This window comes from Perca fluviatilis, chromosome 13 (genome assembly GCF_010015445.1).
Source record: "Perca fluviatilis chromosome 13, GENO_Pfluv_1.0, whole genome shotgun sequence".
In the NCBI taxonomy this organism is placed as follows: Eukaryota; Metazoa; Chordata; class Actinopteri; order Perciformes; family Percidae; genus Perca; species Perca fluviatilis.
Window position 1 is genome coordinate 29,732,913 of NC_053124.1, and position 23,801 is coordinate 29,756,713.

Genomic DNA, 23,801 nt, shown 5'->3' on the forward strand with positions numbered 1-23,801 from the left:
CACTAACTCGCACAGACACTCACGCGCCTCGCCGTCAAAGGTAAGCTTCTAATGACTGATAAACTGATCAAAAATATGTATTAAACCGATATCAGTGTCAGAATCACGCTGCTATATTTCATGCATTGACGACACAACGGACCGGCTTACGCATGCTTAGAGCTGGAGAGGAGAGCATGTACACGTTGTACTATTGATGAAAATCATCTGGAAACGACCGCGCATCGCTTTGCATTAGTGTTCATTTAAAAAATAAAAAAATAAAAAAATAAAGTATTTAAAAACCGCTTTTATCAAACAAAGCTGCAAATTGCAGAGCTAAGTGAAGAAGACAAGAGTGTGTGACGACGCTCTGCAAGGTAAGGCAGCCCTTAGGGGAAGCGCAAGATTAGATATGTGATATATTCAAGAATGCTATTCCATGACAAGGCTGTTTAGTGTTGGTGAATATGTTAAAGGAACAGGAGATGCAAACATCACATAGGGCAACATGGTAAACTTATTACACCACAGAAACTCAATGTATATGGATGATTATTATGCAGTGATTTCCCCTTAAGTAAATAAATAATAATTTACAACAACATCAACTTGAGAGATATGTTTCAAATCTGTGCTGTCTTTTGTTAGAGGACAGTCTGTGGTATGTGCAGAATCCGCAGGCGGGAGGTATACAGAGTGGGCTCCAGCCGGGAGTCTGGATTTAGATTTCTCTGACTATTGAATATTTTTAAGGGGAAGCAAACTGATCCTGCTTCCTAACTGTTCAGCTTCACGTTGCTCCAGCTGGAGTTTGTGCACAATATCAATTCACAACAAAAAAAGATGAATCTCTCTCTGTCTCTCTCAACATCCCTTTTACTTTAATACTCATGTTAATGTGTATCCAAATAACATAGAAATGTGTCTTTGTCCTATTGTGTATTGTATAGTTTAAAGGCAACACAAGGCATATAAAAATCTTTATAATGGTCCCGTAATACTTCTGCAAAATCTGTATCTGTGAAACTCAATATTCTACTAAATTGTTTTCATAAAACATTATGTATCCCTTAAAATCCTTTATATTTTAGTTATCAAAGTGTAGTATTGTTTATTCTAAACACAGTCAGAGAGAGAGAGAAATGGAGAACAAATCTTAAAATTCTCCTCATAATGTGGTTCTGCAAAGTGGTATCCATAAAATCTTTCAACATTTTCCTAAAAATAGACATTTTGTACAGTATGTATGGTATTATAGTGTAATGGTTAAGTGGAAAAAAAAGAACACAGGACCATACCATCACGCCTCTGATCTCTCTATAGACTTGGTGGCTTGATGGTGGCCCCCCATTATGGTATGCTATTATTATTATTATTATTATTATTATTATTATTATTATTATAATAATCATCACCAATGCTCCAACCGGCTCGTTCAAGACGTCAGTGTTCTGCTGCTGTTCTGTATTCACGGCAGGATTCATACCGTTTGCTGAATTCATGATGCAAAGCATGGCTGATTTGTCCTTGAACTTTCATCCTCTGCATCGTGCATCTGTGCTGCCACTGGCGAGCCTTTCTGGCATGTGTTTGTTCCATGTTGTGCTGCAGGAACCTGCCTCGTAATCTACACTGTGAGCCTGAAAAGCAGGTTTATTTAGGGGGTTTGAGCACAACATGACAGTGTCTGAGTTCCTGTTTTTGTTGTCACTGATTGCAGGCCCTCCCAGGGGTCCTGCAGGGCTTTCAAAAAGCAGCAATCAGACGAATGCTGAGTGTGAAATAACTTTTCCAGCGGCAATCCCCTAATGACCACTAGATGGGCTGTCCAATAAAACTCTGCAGTGACAAAAACTATGAAATTCTCTGTAAAAATTTCATTTTTTTTAGGCCAACATGGAAGTTAACATCACTCTGGTTTACTCGATTATGTCAGAAAATAAGCTTTGTGGTAACTTTTATAATTTTTTAGGGGTAAATGCAAGGAAATACACCACTTGACATAACTTTAACGTCACCACCACTAGCTTTTAACTGATTTCGCATGTTTGGTGCGATGACTTTTGAAAACCACCATACTCTGAATTTGTTGCCTTTTATAAGACGCGTAAAAACTAATCAAAATGCATGAGTGGGGTCGTTAATGACGTATTTTGTCCTAGAACAGAACGTGAAAATCTCTTAACCCTTGTTTTAACCACAGACCTTATTTCAGACATCTAACCAAAAACCCATTCGAAAAACCCAAAGACTTCAAGACACGATGAACCTGAAGTGCAAACATGCTTACTCATTTCCATTGAAGAAGCTGTCCTGTAACAAATTGCCAAAATGATATAGGCATGTTGTATTTGACATGAACTGCTATAACTTTGGAACACGCAATGCAATACACATTCAGAGTAAAGGTTTCTCACAATACATAAAAAAAAAAATAATTTATTAATTCTTGTCAAAACCCACAAAACTCCCTGACAGGATTTAGATATTTTTCATAAATCATCTTTTAGTATCAATTTGACACGGTTAGCGACAGTCTGTCTGTAGATAGATGCAGTTGTATGGGTCTGAAATACTGTGTAAATATCTGATCTTAGAGTGCTGCAGTTACCCTAAGGTTTTGTCACAATTTAGACTCTTGCTGTAATATGCTACTGGGTATGAGATGGAATTCAAAACATTCATCCACTGATGGCAAAAACATCCATAACCATGTTTTCAGTAGTTTGCAATAATAAGCATTTTCTCTCATAAAGATGTCTTTAGATGTTAAAGAGCATGTTTGCTTAAAGTTCTCATGTTGTGATTTTTGGCTTTTCCCCTTTCCTTTATTGTGTTATATATCTTTTTGTGCATGTTATAGGTGTACAAAGTGAAAAACATCTCCAACAGAAAACACTGTTCACAAACTGTTCCAAACAAACTCTATTGTAGCTCCAAACCTTTATTATAAAACTTACCTGCTGCATACATGTTGCTCTGCAACTGACAAGCTAGCAGTATTTTCGGCGCATGTGCGACTCCCAAAAAAGATGGAACAGAAGTGAGATGTCTCACTCTGTGGCTGAAACAGAGAGCTCAGCACACCGGGTGAAAAGAGGAGCTGCAGCAATGTGCATTACAACACAAGTATGGTGTTTTCTGAAAATTAAACCACATAAACCTATTCTGGTACAACCTCTAAATACAACTATGAACCTGAAAATGAGCATAATATGAGCACTCTGACAAGAGTCTCAGCCTGTGACGCTGTGTTGCTTGCTCATCCCACATTTTACTCCATCTAGGCTCGTCCCTGAGCCGGAAACCAAAACATAAACTTCAGCACTTCTCTTTAGAAACCCGACAGTGACATCACGGATGACACATCGGTGCTTTCTATCTGTCTGAGGGACCCAAACAAAGGATATGTTTAAATGCTACATGAGCAAACTTCACACTTTGCCACTTTCACTAGGACATTTTGTCAAGTTTAAAGGGTTTCACCAGCCAAAACTCACGCAAGGCAACATTAAATTTCTTATTATTCTCTGGCGGGGGTGGAGGTGTTGAAGAGTTTCAGCCAGCGTTAGTGTGTGCTGTTTTCTCTGGATGGACTTCTTGCTCACTTGCTGCCATGAAAAGCTTTGATTTCTGCCTGTAATTTTTATTCATTACTTTCTGATCACTGAGAACAGTTCCTGTTAGTGACTCCACAACAGCAGAATCTGGAGTTGGTGATATTTGTCGTTTTTTGTCTTTTTGAACGATCATTTAATTGATTCCAGTGCATCCTAAGGATTTCTTAAACTATTCAAATCTAGTCATATTTTGCCTACAGGGGCGTCAGTGTTAATATTTCATCAAAGGAGAGGCCGCTGCATTGGCAGAGACTGTATCCATATGTCACACCTTTCTTGCTGTTAATCTTTCACCAACGGTACAGACTAGATGTCTTCATGGGTCCTTGTGGTTTTTATTGACCGAGACCCAAAGCGGAACCCAAGTGCGACCAGGTCCAAATTATTATCAATTATCTAATCAGGTCCTTGGAGGTTTCCTGCTTGTCATGGGTCTTTTGCCTGTGTGTCAATACCCATATGGCCATCAGCTCTGATCACATGAGTTGGCCTAATTATCCTTAGGTCTTTTTCGGACAGGTTCTGATTGTTCAGGTCCTTTTGAACTAGATCGTAATTTATTCAGAATTTATGTAATTTGGTTAGTTGTCAAGTTTTCAACAGATCTGTTTTGTCAGTTTCAAACATTTTGGACCTGTAAAGACCTCTTGTACTAACTTTGTTGGGGGGGGGGGGAGGGAGTTTACAAAATGGGAAACAAGTGCTCAAAACTAAATGACAGGATATGTTGTTTGTAATTGCCTTCCAGAGCGACCGGTAGTGTTTTTTTGTTTTTTTATCCGACACCTCCATCCGCAGGACAACAATGCTCGTCAATGCTTTCCAAACAGGGCCGGACTGGGATTATAATTCAGACCAGGAATCTAACAACAGTCCAGGGCAATACCCACACATTCACAACAGCCCACATTTGGTGCAAACTGTAACCCTTTTTAACCACTTGAGACTTGTTAGAAAATGATCACAAATTCTTCCTAAGATAACACATTTTATACTGAATGAGGAAAAACTGCATGGTTTTTGCCCCAAACTACATGGGATTAGCATCAAGCATAAAATGTCTGTAAAGGGAAGACTTGTGGGTACCCGTACCTAGGGTTGGGCATCGAGAACCGATTCCTAATCGGAATCGTTTCAAAAATTACGATTCCATCGGAATCGTTTCTTTATTGGAATCGTTTTGGAATCGTTTTGGAGGATTTGGTTTCAAATCTGATTATAGGTTCCAAATTTAATATGCGCAAGTTTTGGTTTCCGTAGCAGCCAGGCGCTTGTTGTGTTGCAGCCGTGCAGCACAGTAAGTGTGGCTTTATTTTGCATTGTAAAAGCTGTAAAACTGAAACCCACCTATGAATCAAAATAAAATTTTCCTCTTTTTTGTGAAATAAGCATCTAACCCGTTTCAACTCCACCACTCAAAGAATCGGAATCGAGAATCGATAAGAACCGGAATCGAAAGGAAGAATCGGAATTGGAATCAGAATCGTTAAAATCCAAACGATGCCCATCCCTACCCGTACCCTTAGAACCCATTTTCATTCAGATATAATGGCCTTGCTTGTTTTCCCTCGCCAAAATTGTGCAAAACTTTGGAGTGTTACTACCCAACAAAGATGGTACAGAAGTGAGATGTCTCACTCTGTAGCTAAAACGGAGAGCTCAACACACAGGGTGAAAAGAGGAGCTGCAGCAATGTGCATTACAACACAAGTATGGAGTTTTCTGAAAATTAAACCACATAAACCTATTCTGGTACAACCTCTAAATAAAATTATGAACCTGAAACTGAGCATAATATGAGCACTCTGACAAGAGTCTCAGCCTGTGACGCTGTGTTGCTTGCTCATTAGCCCCATTCCTGACAAGCTAGCATGACATGATTGTTACCAATGGATTTCTTAGATCTTCTGGTTTCATATAACATCAAGATCTTCACTTTAATGGCTGCTACATTTTCATAAAGGCCATAATGTAGTATCCCGCAGGTCTCGGACACTCCGGCCCAATCAGCTGGCTGGTGCTCCACATGGCCAGTCCGGGCCAGCTTCCGAAACAGTTACCAAAGATCAATATTATATTTACTAATTTGACTTTGAGGGTTATGGTTTGTTCAGGCTTTTGATTAAAAAACAACTTGGTTAAGTTTAGGAAAAGATCAAGGCTTGGGTTTAAGAAAATACTTGAATTAATTATGGTAATGGCTAAAGGAAACAAACTTTGATCGTCCGTAGGAAATTGAAGCCAGCGGTGGTCTCCCGTGTCAAATTCATACACTTCCTTAACCCCTTTTGCCACCCAAACTTTGTCTTAATGCAGATTTGTTGCTGTATAAACTCATCGCAGTAGTACAAAAGTCATAATTCCAAATCTGGGAAAGGTCCTATTGTCAATTAAAATGTTGACGTCTGTCGCATTTTGGCATTAAAAATGTGAGTACTGATGCTGTCGTTTTTTCTTGAGTCTCCAAAGGGAGTTTGTGGTCAGAAGCGCCTCTAGATTTGCTGTTGCCGGAATCCCCTGCTGTGTTGCTGTTAACGCCTTTCATGAGGATTTTTGGTGCCCTGCAGTTTCGGCAGCAGCTTGCAGAAAGAAAACCTAGCAAAACCTGACCCTTTGTCAGTGCCGACAGGGATTTTCTCGTAAGGAAAACTCTGCTTGTTGAAATGTGGTGTGTGGGTTCAGGCAGGAAAAGCAGCCGCTCTGCTGAAATGCCTTAAGCAAGGCATCGACTTCCTACTTGCCCCGGACCTTCCAGCTTTGAGAAATCTGTGCTGTGCATTTCAAAGCATAAAACGGTACTAAATGCTTGTGATTAAGCCATCGCACCAACAGGAAGAAAGTTGGATGGATGAAACATGCCGAGACACTGTGACACAGTGCTAATGACTCACGCGTCTGTCATCTCTCCCGTGAATGTTCATTCCTCGTGTACTATATGCAACTGTGTACATCCTGAACATAAACCTGTGTGTGTGTGTGTGTGTGTGTGTGTGTGTGTGTGTGTGTGTGTGTGTGTGTGTGTGTGTGTGTGTGTGTAAATCCATCTTTTCTACACACTAATGAAATTCACACACATTTCTTTTTCAATCTCAGCAAAATCGTCTCAGCTGTTACATCCACCCCTCTACTCCCCCAGCATGCGCGCACACACACACACACACACACACACACACACACACACACACACACACACACACACACACACACACACACACAGGCACTCTCCAGCTCCACCATAGACTTTGGAATTCACTGTTGCCATGGCAATGGAATAGAGCACGCTCTCTCGCATCGCCTGTTCTTTTCTATTGGTTTATATCTCTCTCTCTCCCTCTCTCTGTAGAGGCGAACCAGCTTCTCTTGTTTGACAGGGGGCTCGTTTTCTCCCATCGGCATCAGCTTTTTTATTTGTTTGTTTGTTTATTCAAAGACATATCATTGTCATCAAAAACATGTTTGCATGGGAGACGCTTCTGTACCGGAGCATCTCCTGGTTTCAAGACTCATGACACGTTTGTTAATCGAATGCATCCTTTTCCCCCCTCTATCTCCTCTTCTCATCTCTTCCTGTCACTCTTTCTTATCTCGTTCTCATCTTCTCCTTGTCTTTGGCTTCTCTCCTTCTGTTTCTGTCTTTCCTTTCACTCTCTCTCATCTGCTCTTTACCCCCCCCTCCGCCTCTATCTTCCTTCTCTCAGTAGCTAAGATGACTGCCATGACAATTCAATGAGAGGAGAGGACACCAAGTGAAGTATCCCCCGCTTGCTGGAAAGGACACACAGAGTGTTCAAGGTAAAGAGAGGAGAGGGAGAAGAAGAGAGGAGGAGGAAGAAAGAAGGGATAAGAAGAGAAAGGAGAGGCAGAGGAGCGAGGGAAGGGGAGAGAAAGCGAAGGATAAACGGTGGATGGAGGCGGCTCGGACCGGGGCTACGGAGCGCTCTTCACCGACGAAGAAGAACAGCAGCAGCAGCAGGGGGGAGAAGAGATGGAGGCGAAAGGCAGAAACATGCCCTCAGGTAACACACACACACACACACACACACACACACACACACACACACACAAATACACACACAGAGGCAGACGTGCATGTGCATACACAATCGACAAACCACCGGATGCACATGTGGATTCTCGTATGCACACGCATAAGTGACACATACAAACATTTTTATAGATATTCACATTGAAACACACATAAACAAGCATGGACAAACACAACTCTGCAGGAAACCACACACACACACACAAACACACACACACACACACACTGGAGTGCAGATGTTAACAGAGGTCTGGATTCAGAGGGCAAGTGGTTTTGATTAATCTGCGCCGGCATTTGTGTAACCAAGCTAAATGATTGCTCTTATTTAGAATGGAGATGGCTGAAGGGAGTGCTGCTGATACATAATCAGTTAACAACATTCAGGGAACATGCTGTAAAGAACTGAATTAGTGGTGGTTTAATTGAACAGCTATTGCAATACTAAAACCTAAAATGTCAATCTGTTTTCATTATGTTGATTTTGACTTGCAGTGTTACTCTGGACAACAGATTTATTGATTTTCAAATGCAAAAAGCAGCCTCGATTGGTTGGGTCTCGTACATTTTTTGACGAGGCTAACCAATCAGGATCAAGTAAAGCCAGGATATTAAGTGCTGTGTCACCCCTTTTATTGTCTACACTGGATGCAACTAGGTTTAGTTTTTTTTATATATATATATATATATATATATATATAAATAAATAAATAAATAAAAGAGCATACAATTTTAGGGTTGACCCTTTAAATTGAATTGCCTTAACTGGCTTTGTCACTGCAACTCAAAGCATATTGATACACTTTGTCCAATTTTAGTAAAAACTATGCAATTCAATATACCCATTTATGTTCATCAATGTTACAGCTTGTTTCAATGCAAAAAAAGCCACTGACCGATTAAAATTAAAGATTGGTGGAACCCAGTTAAGAAGACCTCAGTGCGGGCACCTGGGTAGCTCACCTGGTAGAGTGTGCGCACGTATATAGAGGTTTACTCCTCGATGCAGAGGCCATGGGTTCGACTCTGAACTGCGGCCCTTTGCTGCACGTCATTCCCCCTCTCTTTCTCCCCTTTTATGTGTTCAGCTGTCCAATAAAAAAATAAAGGCCTAAAATGCGCAAAAAATAATCAAAAGAAAAGAAGACCTCAGTGTCTATTTAGAGGGTTGTACTTAATCAGAAGCCTTTGGTTGTATCCAAAAAACATGCAAAGATGTGACTGGACCAGTCCAGTGTAAACATGGAAGAAGCCCCTGTTGCTGCCATGTTGTCAGGTTAATGTGCTGCTCAGGTTTAGACTTCACTTTAACATAAAGCAGAGTGGTAAAATTAATTTAATGTGTCTCAGGACAGAGGGTGTCGTATGCTGTACGGAGATACAATGAAGTTGTGTGCAAATGAAACTGACTTGACGTAATTTAGCTGATCACTCAAGCATGTTTGGAATCTGGCATTATCGTCTTGACTGAAGTTCCGTAGACAAACAGAAAATTAAACAATTTAACGCCACTTTGTATAAATACTTGTGATGTTTTTTTTCCAACTCAACTGTACATTTTCAAATTGACATTTTTAATCTACGATTAAAAATTTTTTTTTTCAGAGACGCTATAGGAAGTTTGCGTGCTGCTGATGCCTCCTCTCACCATCTCGTTTGTGACGTTACTCTGGCACTGAATCATTTCAGATTGATTCAGTTAAATCAAATAAAATTAAGCAACATTTTGATACTGGATTTAAAACCCCACCAAACAAGTTTAGGCTTTAGGTTTTGTAAATTTCCACAAATTATCACATGTATAGATACAGATAGTAATACAGATTTGGAAGTGTGAAAAAGACGATAAAGCCACTTATAAAAAATGTTTAAGTAAAGGAACAATTAGAAACGGGTAGCCAGCCCGTCCTTACCCAGAAAACGACCGTGTGGGTCGATTACGCAAGCAGCTCAAAACGACCCACAAATACGTTTCTTCTGAGGTGACAAAGTATAAGAGCGCCAAATTCCGCCTGGGTGGTGGATGGGTCAAACAAAAACAGAACTTTCAATCAGGAGACCTGGGTTTATGTTCCGTCTGAAACCAAAAGTCAACTGTAATTTTGAAATCAGCCGAGTTTCTGTGAAGTTACGTTACGTCCTCATTTTAGTAGTTTCACATGACTCACCCAACCCTAACCCTATCCCTGATGTTTTACTCAAACCAACTAAGTATTTTGATGCCTAAACTTAACTAGTCCCATTTGAAAACATGATTAAACCGCCACCGGTTGGCAGTAAATAGAACGGTCGTATGTGTCATTTTGGGAGTCTTTGGTAATCGACCTAATGTCGTTTAGGTATGAGGATGTGTTGCAGCTGTTATAATCAGCTGGCTACCCAGCCCAAATTACACCATGAACTCAAAATAAACAATACATCAACACGAGTATAGCATTAAGTGCATTACAATGAATAAAAAAAAAAGAAAATCAAAAAGAAAATAGTAAAAAAAACAAAATATTTCTTGACTACTAATCCTCTGTCTGATTGGTGTCATGTTACCACCAAGCGCAATTATGTCTTTCTGCAGTCATTTTGGGACTTACCTGCAGCAGGCGGGTCAATTTCAGGGTCAGAATACCAGTGGTCTCTGTTATTTTGGGATTTGTGTTGCCATGGAAACAGCCCTCAAGCCCGCATAATAAGCCAAATAGTTTAAAAGGCTGGGATTGATATCCTTTGTGCGATCGATTGTCTACATGTGTGGAATGGATGACCAGAACAGATATCGCAGCCCAGGGTTTCCACGCTGCTGAATGAATTTTCATGCCAGCATTTGTCCGCCATTTCTATTCAAATGGTGTGAAATCCTATGGAGGCACTAAATGGTTAAATGATGCAGAGCCGCCCTCCCTCGTCTCTTCCTTGAATGTTTTATTTGTTTCCTGAACTACAACAGACGTGTTGTCTCTCAGTTTCCCTCTTGCCGTCCCTCTCACTGTTCATCTCTCAGCTTCGACGTATGTCTCTTCTCTCCTCTCTCCTCTCCACTCGTCTCTTCTCGTCTCATCATCCACTCCTCTCTTGTCTATTTTACCCTCCTGTACATACACCTCTGCACCCTGCTTCCTTTTCTTTCTTGCTCCTCTGCAGTCGCCCTGTGGTGTCTTTTTTTCCTGCTTAAGCTTATCAGTTTGTTTCACTTGAAGTCCTTATTGAGCTTATCAGCAACTAAATTCCAAATGTTTCTTTCAAACCTGCAAACTCTGTTCATATTAACGTCTCTAAATCCAGGTTTTGACACAAAATGTGCCCTTCCTGCTGTGACAGTCCACTGATCTATAAAGTAATGGATTTTCTAACTTCATTTAAATTTTCTTGGGGAAACCCATTGACAGACTTACCAGGGAGCATTTTCTATGTCTCCCGGCAGCCCATCTTCCATCCTCCACTGTTCATTTCTATAATATTGGATTTTTTTTTTACTTTTGTTGATGCATGAGGTTGGCATTTTGTTCTTCTGCTGTGTGCTGCCAACATTTATTTACCGCTTCAGGCTGTGTACGCTGTTTTTTTGATTAAAAAGCACTTCAGTGTGCTCACCCAGAATGCAATGGAAAGACTCAACCCCTCCGGCAGCTCCCACCAGTCACCCGTGGTAGCCCATGGGGGACAGTAGTTCTATAAATTCATAAATATTTGACAGTTCAATGCATAAATTGTGATCAGGGTGGACTGCAAAAGTGGTTACATGCCATACCTTTGGCATTTCATTTTTAATTTCAAACTCTGAGGGCATTTCCTTTACTTTGTGGAAATAAATGACGTAAGTAAAAGTCTGAATATTGAAATGAATGGATTACTTAGCTATGTTAGTTACAGTCACAAAATCAATAACCTGTAGGCAAAAAGTGATTGATCCGTATAAGGCGACCATAACCTTAGTACAGGTTAAAGAATCAATGACTTATTATAGTAGAGACCTGAGACTGACATAACACACTGTAAAAAAGTGTTTACAGACATTTCTGTTAAATCAAAAACGGAAATTTCTGAGATTTACAGTATTCCTCTGTACGGACATTTATGTTAATCAAAAATCCAAAACACGTAAAAACACCTCATTACAGAAAATTCCTTCATATTAACACAGAATATTAGCCCCTATTTCTACGGACTTTTCTAACAGTGCTGGAAGACCGATAATAAGATCTCAACAATAAACATACTTTTGTCCACGTGGAAAACATTTTTAAAAAAATGCTTTCCTTTTAACTTGATTGGAAACATGTTTTTGTAAATTTTCTTCAGCATCAAACATAATCATAATCACATCATGTTGTTGATTGTTGTCTGCACATCCATGGTTACTGTGCAAACAGGACTTGTCCTAGTACAAAATTATTCACGCCAATGTCTTTTGAAGACACTCGGTATCCTCCACCCCACCTGTGGCATATGTCATCTGGCGTCCGGTGTCACAGCACATTTAAAATGTCAAAGTGAAAATACTCAAGACGGAAAATGTTTTTATGTCATGATCGACCTCTAAAGACATTTCTTTTCGAGGTTATGCCGCAGTAAATCAAGAGTTATTGGTGGATAAAAGTGTCGAGGAGGAGAAATGTTCAGGTGCTTGTGATAAAGCTAATAGATTATGTAACAGCATCTTTTTATTTTATTTAACATAAAATAGTTGAGTGACTATAGATGACTTATAGAGATGTTCTAATACCATTTTTTTTCTTCCCAATACCGAGTCTGATACTTGAACTACATATTTCTTTTAAGCAACTATTAACTACTAACCCTGTATGGATGTGATGTAATTGCTATCATGAACAAATACACACAGAGAATGAATGCCATACAAAGGAATTTTATTATCTAGTTTGACAGCCACAACAGAAAAAGTACATAAATAAACTAACCCTAACCAACAGGGCTGATACCGAAACCAGCATTTAAGACAGTATCGGACTGTGCAAAACAGCCTCAGGAAGGAACTTGTTTTGGTGGAACATGTTCGGTCAAATATTGTTTTAGACGTCCAACAGAAAACTCAGATTGGACAGATAGTCTAGCTAGCTGTCTGGATTTACCCTGCAGAGATCTGAGGAGCAGTTAACCATAGTCCAGCAGAGTTTAGAATGCCAACACAAAGAAAGAGGAAGGTGTCGGGCATCCGGCCAAAATGAGGGACATTCAGCGGAATTTCAGGCAGCACCTGAACAATCCCGGAAATGAAACCGGAAATAATACTGCTTGGCATAGTTTGAACCAAAGATTTCTCATGTGTTGTATGTACTTTAGACATCTCATTTCTGTATCTGTTGTCTTGTCAGATATCAGTTTCCTTCCGCGCCCGGCGATGGTGTGGTGTGAGCGGGGCATCCAGGTGCTGCTGACCACCATGGGAGCGTTCGCGGCCTTTGCCCTAATGACGGTAGCTATTGGTACGGACTACTGGCTGTACGCCCGCGCCTTCATCTGCAACAGCACGGCCAACTCGTCCCAGGAGGACTCCAACAACAAGGACAAGAAAGACCCTGGGGCGCTTACCCACTCTGGCCTCTGGAGGATCTGCTGCCTGGAAGGTACAGCTGGTCGTATGTACTGTATGTGCATGCATGTGAATCTGTGGGAGGCTGTGGAAACCGTTGGATACGTTGGGGGTTGTGTGTGTGGGCGTGCATTTTCTCTTGTGCTGGTCACTGGAGGGTCTCATTGAGGTCAGTGTGCTCATCAGTGTAATCAGAACAGACATTAATAGGTATTCTCTTTGCACACAAACAAACGCACAAGATATTGTTCTCCTTTTGTTTATTCCTCTGTTTTGTTGATCTGCTCTTTAACCTTTTTGATTCGTTATGAAGGTCACATATGAGAAAGATTGGTAAGGCACAGGCTTTAAATTGTTGCTGTCCTATAAGCTAATGCCCTTTCTAAGTTTAAGTTTATTTCATTTAACATAGCACTTGCATGAACACGTTTGCACCAAAGTGCTTTACAAAGACGAAAACGGATGTATACAAGCATAAAACACACATATAAACATAGATGTGGTGGAAATACAAGAATAGTCAAATAGAAACAACACATATTGAAACCCATGAAATACGATAAACGACAAAGATTACAAAATGAAAAGCCAGAGAATAAAAGTGCGTCTTAAGGCGTGTCTTAAAAACATTAATTCGAGCCTGAAGATCATGTGAAAGGTGAGAAGAAAATCTGATGTGATCCCCTGTGTTTACTTTTCTGCTCTATTTTAGCGTTGTTGCAAAATCCACATTAGAGGAATTCAGGCTGTATAGATCTGAGCTTTACCTCCTTGACCCCTGCTGCACTCGTTCTTTTATTTGCATGCAAGGACACAAACACTTACAGGTATACACTCACACTATACATTCAACATACAGCTCTTCACAATGCCCCAGAGTTCAGATATGAGTGGTGACTCATCCAGTGACTGATCAAGTAGTTTTCCTTCCTTGCTGCAGCTCACAGACAGATTTAATAGGACAGGACAGATACAACACTCTAACACATATACAAGATGAGGTTTCCAGGCTGCAGCTTTCTGTTATAAAGGTTCTTGTGTGTTTAAGGTGCGACAAGTTGCATTTTAACACCAGTGAATTACCACAATTATTTTGAGGCATATAATCATCATAAACAAGAGAGCAGCAGCCTTTACACTGCGTTTGTTTCCTCTGTGTGCAATCAAATCTGACACAGAAAGAAATCTGTTGGTTCTTTTAGCTTCAAAAGTTTCATCCAGAATGAGTTCATCACGTTTAAAGGTCCTATGACATGCTGCTTTTTGGATGCTTTTATATAGGCCTTAGTGGTCCTTATGACCTCATAAGGAGCAAGATTCCAGATCGGCCCATCTGAGCTTTCATTTTCTCAAAGGCAGAACAGGATACCCAGGGCTCGGTTTACACCTATTGCCATTTCTAGCCACGGGGGGACCATAGGTAGGCTGGGGGAACTCATATTAATGTTAAAAAACCTCATAAAGTGAAATTTTCATGCCATGGGACCTTTAATAGTTAGTTCGTATGGAAAGACCTCTTGTTGTTTGTGGTATGACATGCATTGCCAGGTTGTCATATACCTGTCTCATTGACTTTTGTTGTTGCCTGGTAGCTTCTTTACAAATCGTCCAATGTGTTACTAGTACTTTGCCCTTTCATGCCAATCCACTGTCTACTGGGCCCATTTGTTGGATTTCTCTGGTCCTTTTTAGATGAATTTATTCGGTCCCATTGTGTCCATGATGCATGCTATAGTCTGCCTTGAAAAGAGTGTGTGTACTGAAGTGTCCTTTCCACATTCTTTTTAATGTTTTTTTCATGTCTTTTCTTTTATTGCAAGAGAAACATGGGATTTCTCTTTTCCTCTTGATGGGTTTTTTTTTGTTGCCCATGAGATGCACAAATAGCTGTCATGGTAAACAAATAGTCCCTCTCAATAAGACATTTAAGTGTGCAGATACAGTTTCTGTTGTGATTCACAAGACAAGAATCAGGCTGCTGTTCTTCCAAGGCTAAAGCATAATGTATGTCTGGCAATGACACATGGTGAAAGGAGTGAAAAGCCATCTAACTGTAAATTACAAAGAGGAGGAGGACATATTTGTTTAAAAGGAAATTACAGAGTGTGATTATTGATTCGATTCTAGCTGATTTGGGCATCATGAAAGAATCATTTTATCTCCAAGTCAGGAGATAAAATCCCATAGATTCAAATCATTTGCCTTTGTATCCATTCACTGCCATTCTTATAAAGATTATCTTTTTAGAGGTTTTGTATAGCTATGCTGGCGGCATGACTCAAGGGATAGTAATGTTGGTCAGTCGATCGGTCGGTTGGTCGATCAATCGGTATTTGACTTTGGCCCAGATTGAAATATCTCAACATGGATTAACATGAAATATTATACATAGGTTCATGGTCCCCAGATGGTGACTCCTAATGACTTTGGTGATGCCTTGAAGTTTCCCCTAGCGCAACCATAAGGTTGACACTTGTGAAATATGCAACTATTGCCTAGATTGCCGTAAACTTGTGAAATATGCAACTATTGCCTAGATTGCCGTAAACAATCACTGCCATTCTTATAGAGATTATCTTTTTAAAGGTTTTGTATAGCTATGCTGGCGGCATGACTCAAGGGATAATAATGTCGGTCAGTCGGTCGGTCGATCGGTTCGGTCGGTCGATCAAGCGGTATTTGACTTTGGCACCCATGGACATTGATTTTTTTTAAGTTTCATCGTCTGTAGTCTTTGCTCTTTTCTTTGTTTGTTCGGTCATAGTAACCGTTTACTCACAACGCTAGCAGGGACAAGAAAAAAACAGTAGACCGCTTCACACACAAGTGAGTTGAAAAGCAAGTCTGTTAGCTCTGCCTACCCTTTCTGGCGGACCAAACACCAGAAAACTGGTGAAAAACGCGTAACCAGCTGTCGCTCCCGGGAATGTCACCACGGACACCCAGTTCATAATACTTACAGTTCAAAATGTAAGGGATTTCATCAGCGGGCCATAGGCGCAACTACCACTGTGTTAACTCATTCGAAAAGAGATAGTGACTTAACAGGCATTTATTTAAATCAAGATCTTACAGATTATTACCTTTAACTTTTCATGCACCATCAGGTCAAAACTTTTATTTTTTCCGATAAAAACTGCATTTATTTTCAGCTGTACGTTTGTTAAATTAGCACGCTGAACATGGTAGACTTTAAACCCGCTAATCATCAGCATGTTAACATTGTCATTGTGATTGTTAGCGTGCTGACCCCTTACCCCTAACCCTAACCCACTCTTAATCAACAGCTATTCATCAGCTATTTGTCTGATCGGGGGATGGTAACACCACCGAGGCATCTTAATGAATTGTGCTGTACAATCGCTCATTTTTTCTTACAGACTCTTAGGAGCTCAGGTCTTTCTTGCTCTCTTAATCTTCCACTTTTTGTAACTTATTGTTTTGCTTTCTCGTCATCTGTTCATCTGTCTGTCTTGTCACAGGGTAAACATCTGTTAGCTGGTTTACTTCTCTCTTCATCTCCTTCATTTCTCTCTCTCTCTCTCTCTCAATCTCTATTTCTCTTTCTGTTCCCTTGCCATTTACCTTTCTTCTTCCTTTTTTTCTCCCTCCCTTCTTTTTATTTCCCCTCTCACCATTTTTCCTCTTTCTGTAATTGTTGGTCGTTCCCATGTCTGTCTTCACTTCCTTCCCCATTATTTTCTCTCTGCCTTATTCTCCTGTTCTCAGTTGCTCTCAGTTTTTACCATTTATGCCATTTCTGTCTTTTACCGATCTTCCTCTCTTCCTCACCCTCTCCTCCTCTTCCTCTCTGTTGTGTTTCAGGCTTGAAGCGAGGTGTGTGTTCCCAGATCGATCATTTCCCAGACGACGCTGACTACGACCAAGATTCTGCAGAGTATCTGCTGCGTGAGTGACACACACGCATTTACAAATGAACGTCAGACACACACACACACACACACACACACACACACACACACACATACACACATTTTGCCTGCACTACACACGGTGTGCATACACACCTCTGAACAGAACACAACACACATTCACGCACTACAGTCTCCATCACATACGGATACAGGAAGGACAGAAGGGGATGGTGGGCGGACATCAATGCACAGATGTCAGATTCAAGCAAAGTGTGTGTGTGTGTGTGTGTGTGTGTGTGTGTGTGTGTGTGGTGTGTGTGTGTGTGTGTGTGTGTGTGTGTGTGTGTGTGTGTGTGTGCTTAAATGCCCAGGTGCTTGGGGTTGGGAGTCTGGGGGTGTACAGAAAGCTTTTTTTTCACAGATGGATTGAAAGAACAGCCTTCACTAATGGATTATTCTCAGTTTAGGATTCAGGTTTCACATCCTGCCTCCATTGTGATAGCAACTTCTGTTCGTACAGCCCTTAACCTTTTGGTTTACAAAGTATATGTTCCATCCATATATTATATAAAGATATCTATTTCCGTGAAGGAGACTGCAATGCTACTATAGATTTCCGTGTCTGCTTTTGCTGTTCGACATCGACTGAACAAGAAGTCTTTTACTAAACCAAAGGCTGCACAATCTTTTTGATTTCTTTTAATAATATAACATGTTTAAAGTCAGAGTAATGGACATCCCTGGGGTACATGCTCCAGATCTTTTTAATTTAAATGAGTCATAGCCAGTTGATGGGGAAACAGTGAAAAGGTTAAATGACAAATGCCTTATCTCGCAATGTTAAGAAATCTTTTAAATAAAATTTAAAGCTTCTTCCATTGGTCCATGAAAACACTTTCCACCAAAGCACACTGAAATATATATATATATATATATATTTAATTTAAGGTTAATCTGCCATTTATTTTATGCATTAATAAAGAAATACAAGCATTGTTTTGTTCATGAAATGTCAAAATATAGTGAAAAGAAAAGAGCCCAAGGTGACATCCTAAAATTGCTTTCTTAGGACCTTAAATTCGACCTCTTTGGCGGAGTTAATTATCTGAGCCACCCAAAGTTCAGAAAATCACCACAAACCTCCTACAGCTCAGCAATCTTTCTTATCAGCTACTCATCTATAATCAATACCTTGTGCTGAAGAGACAACCACCACCCACACAGTCCCTTTTCCTCTTAAAAACAACTTTAGAGAATAATTTGCAACCAGTGTATGACATGTCTGACAGAAGCTTCTGTGAATATCTGCTTATCTCAGCATTATCTTTCCCCTTCAGAGCCAAACGAAAGCTAACACAGCTTGAAAAGTCACCTTCAGAAGTTGAAGGCTCTGCGTTTCCACATGTCCCTGCCAGAGCTATTCAGCATTTTAATCTCCTATAATGTCTCTCTATGTTATCACTTCTGCTTAAAGATTTGAGGTGTCTGCAGAGGAATATCAGGGGAGGGGTTTTAGGTGATGTAATGCAACCTTTTGCAGTCAAACTGAAGTTCCTGAATGGTCTTCGTGATGGTCATGCATCAGTGTTGTAGTCGAGACCACCTAAACCGAGACCAAGTCGTCACCGAGACCAGAGTGTGTCGAGACCAAGACAAGACCAAGACTTTGAGGGGTTGAGACCAAATCAAGTCCAAGACCAGATTTGTGCTAGACAGCTAGGGCTTCTTCTCCTGTCTCACGCATTCACTTTTTTTGGGAGTTTGTGTAAAGGGGGCAGGGAGAGGGGGGTTTTACGGTAACACATTTAAAACTAGATATAAGTCAAGTTATTGGTTGCATTTGCAAGTTTTAACACATACGCCGAAATCAGACAATGCACAGGCAATTTAGCGAAATCCCTGCTGTTGTGGTCTTGACCGGTCTTGAAATAAAATCCAGAGTCCTCTTTATCCAAAACCGAGACAAAAAAATGTGGTCGATTCCGAGACGAGACCTTCCAAAATGTATCTTGAGTACTACAACACTGTCATGCATCCAGAGTATTACAACCGTTTTGTGACTTGCAAGATGCAGTTCTTCAAATAAATCTCAAAGAAGCCAGGCTATTCTAACTTTGTGTCCCTAATATGGGTCAGTATCCAAAAACACTGGATCCTACATTTCTAATGATTACGCCTAATACTGCATGTTCGTGAGACCTTCTTTGCCTGACTAACCCTGACGTCTTTAAAACTCTACGCCCCAGTTTTTAATGCAAGCTTTCTGTTCACATGTGTTGTCCTCCAAAGCCACATTAGTTACTAAATATTTTGTAGGAGATTGTTCCAGAGCCAAGTTGTAGTGTCAGCTATAGCACGTCTTCGTAACACTTTTTCTCTCAGATGTGTCACAAGGCTGTTAACTTTGCACCTTCAAATGGTGTTGAACCTCAAAACACTCCTCACTTGTACTACATTAGAAAAATATAGACACAATCAGGTTGGCAATAACATTTCGGTACACATGTCAATGTATCCGTGTCCTCATCTGCAGGTGTGGTGCGAGCCTCCAGCATCTTCCCCATCCTCAGTGCCATATTGCTCCTGCTGGGTGCAGTGTGTGTTGCTTCCAGTAGCTTCTACAAGAGCAAAAGAAACATCATTCTCGGTGGAGGGATCCTCTTTGTAGCTGCAGGTAAGACTGCAGCTTTGTTGTGGTTTTAAAAGAGACCTCTGTTCTTTGACTCACAGCTTGGAGATGAAGTTTATTGTGGGTATTCTTGCCGTTAAGAGGGTTAGAGGGTTAGAATTCTATTAAAATGGGAGCTCATAATCTGCTTTAGTATTTTAGCTCTGCTTGGACCACCTTTCTTTGTCCTTCCAATCCGTCTTATTCCACTCCAAAAACGAAATGAAATTGTGCTACAGTAATTCACATTTAAAAGTCCAATATGTAATACTGACAGCTAGCGTTTAAAATAGTTGCAATCCAAATTCAAAATACTGGAGAGAGCCGTTTCTCCTGGCGCCTCCTCCCCAGCGGTGAAGTTCATGGGGGTTGCCAGGCTGCGAAATGCTAAACCCAACGTCCCACAATGTCAATGTTAGCTAGATGCTAGTCTCGCATTGCCAGATATTACTCCACAGTGCAGCGGAGTTGCTAGATGCTGCTATGCCATGCTATGCATGAACTTTTAAGTTTATAAAAGCCCATGCTCTCGCGGAGCTCTGTACCTGACTGACAGTCACATTTTATCGGCTACACGTCACTGCAACAGCCGCTAATAAAGACCCCGACTTTATGGTTGTCTCTACCCAGGGCACAGACAGGTCACCGTCTGTCGGCTACGGCCGCTGAACAGAAGCGGGGGGAAGAATTTCGACAGGGGGGAGATTTTTGATACTACTACTTTCCAGACCCCATTATACAGCTTGTCTATACACTGTACATTACACATTATGGTTGCATGCCAGTTTGTAACAAAGTGGGAATCATCTTATCACAACCTTAAAGCTGGCGATGGTGACATTAGCCACAAGAATATTCCATAACATAACCTTGAACCCTAACATACATTGCAGAGTGACCTGTAGAGAACGTAAGCTGTGTCCCAATCCAACAATTCAGACTAAAGGGGTGTTTTGCCAAAGTTAAATTGCATGTTTCCATTATTAGACAGTCAAACTTGCGGCTTCTGTCATATGTCGGTCCCAGTGGTTGTAAACAGCTGTGGCCCGCTTGCCTGGTCCTCCGGTAACGTTAGCAGTTAGCGTGTCTTAGCATGGCGGCGTTAGTACCAGTCGGGACCACTTCACCGGCTGTGTCTCATTTTTATTGCAAGTAACTAACTTGAATACTTACTATAATTTAATGCGAGCACATTAATGTTGAAATTATTGAAAAATGCCCATCCCTACTACGTTAACCTTGATATAAATTAACGAAGCTCAACGCTTACCTGTTTAGGAGGAAATTAGCCAAGTCGGCGTCTTTTTAGGCTCTAAGCTGTCTACATCTTTTAAATGCATCTCCAATATTTACCCATGTTTTACCACGTCTCTGGTAAGGCAGCTGTTTAGAAAGATGCTGAGAATTTTTTAGATCGGGTGGAATTAATCTATCTCTGTCAATCCAGTTTGTTTGGTTGCCGCTACCATTACTGCAGCCTGTTGGTTTTGCGTGTTTGCGTTTCATGTCTGGCAACCCTGGTGTCAAAATCGGCAGTTGACCATAACACACAAGCGAAAAATAAAAACAGACAATACGTCCCGGAACGGAAATTTAAAAGGAGAAAATACTGGCTTTAGCATTATTGTCAGAAAACTTAGTATTTCAACTTAGAATGTTTTCCTTAATATCTGATGACATACTGTGGTCATTTTCGGTTAAAAACAGTAATTATTTTACATATTGGACCTCTAAATCTACCAGTCTAAGACAGACAACTGAAGAGGTTCTTATGTATGATATGCAGATTGATTTTCATATTGCGCCTGCCTCTTCTCTGTATAATTGTTCAAAACTGTTTTAGTATCCCTGCATGGAAAACAATTTAATAAAGCTGCAGGTTAATGTGTCTCAGAGGAGCACTTACAGTAGAAGTCTTGTATATTTCCTCAGGCCTTAGTAACATCATCGGAGTGATCGTGTACATCTCAGCAGCACTGAGCGACATCTCCCCCAAGAAAGATGAAGACAAGAAGTGGCACTACTCCTACGGCTGGTCCTTCTATTTTGGCGGCCTGTCGTTCATCCTGGCCGAGATGGTGGGCGTCCTCGCCGTAAACATCTACATCGAGAAGAACAAGGAGCTGCGCTGCCGCTCTCGCACCGACCTCTTCAAGAGCACCACGCACGCCATGCTGCGACTGCCCAGCTACCGCTTCAGACGGCGCTCTCGCTCCAGCTCGCGCTCCACCGACCCGCCGCGCTCACAGGAGACCTCGCCCATTGGCACGTCCAAGACCTTCAGCCTGCCACCCTCTGCTCCGCCCTTCTCTGTGGCCACTCTGCCAAACCCGCACCACACCAGCAGCGGTGGAAGTGGGGGCGGCGACATCTCCATGTACACCCTGACGAGGGACTCCAAGATGGGCAGCCTGGGAGGCGGCGCTCCACCTCTCTACGGCACGGTGGACCGTGCCACACTGTACCAACTCCACAACTACTTTCCAAAAGATTCCGGCGGCAGTGGCGGAGGAGGAGGAGGGGTGATAAGCAGTGGCACACTCCCATCTCACTCCAAGTCCAACTTGGCGGCGGCAGCGGCTGTAGCCCAGAATGCAGCACCTCTGAATACCTCCACGTCCGCCGTCGCACCGGCCCAGCCCGCTCCGATATCTACAGCCACCATGGAGAGGGACAGGGGCAACATGGGAACCCTGGACCGACTGACGGCCAAAAGAGACAGGGATAGCAACTCAGATACACTTAACAGAAAAACTACGCCAGTTTAAAACTAAATCTCAGAGAGGCGGGAGAGAGGGTTTAAGAGACGTTAGAGATATCTGAGTTGAGAGAGAGCAAGAGTAGGGCTGAAAATGTGTGGGTGACACTTCAAAGGTAATGTTTCTGTCCTTGAGCCTGGGGTATCTAGCTGCCATAATTACTTACCAATATCATTAACAGTCATAGAGCACCTGAGATTATGTGCAAATTCATGACAACTGCCTTAAAATGGTCATGACTTTAGCTACCAACCCTTGTTTTTGAGTTAATTATACAGCAATGGTGCAGTGGAGGCTTCAGCATGAGGAAAACGTCTTTTCGTTGTTGTACAAAATCACACGCACACAACTGGGAGCCAGTCTCCCGCTGCAGGTTGGGGGTGAAGCGCCTTGCTGAGGAGGCAGGGGAGCTCAGTAGTTATTTACTCTCCCCTTCTACAATTTTTTTTTCAGCTGCTGTGGGGATTTAAAGCAACACTGAAGCACTTTTCCCGCTTCGGTCCCCCTATAGGTTGGAAGTGGGATTGTCCATTACATTACATTATGCAAGTTTGCCAGATCGGGTAGCGGATCTGTAGTTCGAATGAGACATAATGAGACATTACAACAGCGGTAATGGACAATTCCGCGTACCACCTGTAGGGGGACCGAAGCGGGAAAAGTACTTTAGTGTTGCTTTAACTACAATTTCACCTTAACAAGAAGGGACTACTGAGCTTTGATTTTGTGATTTGTAAGTCACCAGACATCTTGGTTCAAATTGAACTGACTCTGGTTTAAAAGTGAAAGTTTTTACACATTTAGATGTCGAGTTTGAACCTGGAAACTGCCAAATCTAAAACTCTTAAACATAATAAATAATTATAAAAAAATTGCCAGATGGCATAAGCCACAATTCTGTTACATTTCTGTTTTAAAAAGAACAGACAGCCACAGACGGGTACATTCAGCCAAGGAACAAGCTGCTCAGTGCTGAGCTAACTGCCATTTTAAGGTCAACAGTAGCTACCTAACCTCAGGTCCCAAGAGAGTGACCTCAGCCATATCTAACCTACTGACACACACACACACACACACACACACACACACACACACACACACACACACACACACACACACACACACACACACACACACACACACACACATCAGAAGAGGCTGACACACTGTGAGCCCATTTATTTTTCATTGTGTGTCAAAGGTAATTACAGTGACAGATGGGCATTCTCACTCCTACAGAAAGGTACAGCCATAGACTTCAAGCTTCACCCTGTACGCCTCCATTACACCACTGCCAGTTGTCACAGTTT

General features: G+C 41.4%; 1 protein-coding gene across 3 annotated transcripts; it reads left to right on the forward strand.

Moving 5' to 3' along the window:
* LOC120570814 (voltage-dependent calcium channel gamma-4 subunit-like) lies at positions 1-22,995 on the forward strand. 3 transcript variants are annotated; one of them, XM_039819375.1, is made up of 6 exons: positions 1-40; positions 7,301-7,618; positions 12,972-13,223; positions 17,015-17,098; positions 19,598-19,738; positions 21,665-22,995. In XM_039819375.1, the coding sequence occupies exons 2-6, from the start codon at positions 7,588-7,590 to the stop codon at positions 22,498-22,500; spliced, it is 1,344 nt and encodes a 447-aa protein (XP_039675309.1). In that variant the 5' UTR covers positions 1-40; positions 7,301-7,587; the 3' UTR covers positions 22,501-22,995. The 3 variants fall into 3 exon arrangements, with proteins under 3 accessions (XP_039675309.1, XP_039675311.1, XP_039675310.1); XM_039819377.1 differs by having other exon boundaries at positions 13-40; positions 7,304-7,618; XM_039819376.1 differs by lacking the exon at positions 1-40 and adding an exon at positions 141-359.
* Positions 22,996-23,801: the final 806 nt, after the last annotated feature.

What these genes read in the sequence shown, in the direction of transcription:
- LOC120570814 (XM_039819375.1), top strand. Translation starts at nt 7,588, where the DNA reads ATGGAGGCGAAAGGCAGAAACATGCCCTCAG. An exon ending in AGGCAGAAACATGCCCTCAG is followed by an intron (nt 7,619 to 12,971) that starts GTAACACACACA and finishes TTGTCTTGTCAG; the next exon opens with ATATCAGTTTCCTTCCGCGC. An exon ending in TTCTGCAGAGTATCTGCTGC is followed by an intron (nt 17,099 to 19,597) that starts GTGAGTGACACA and finishes CCTCATCTGCAG; the next exon opens with GTGTGGTGCGAGCCTCCAGC.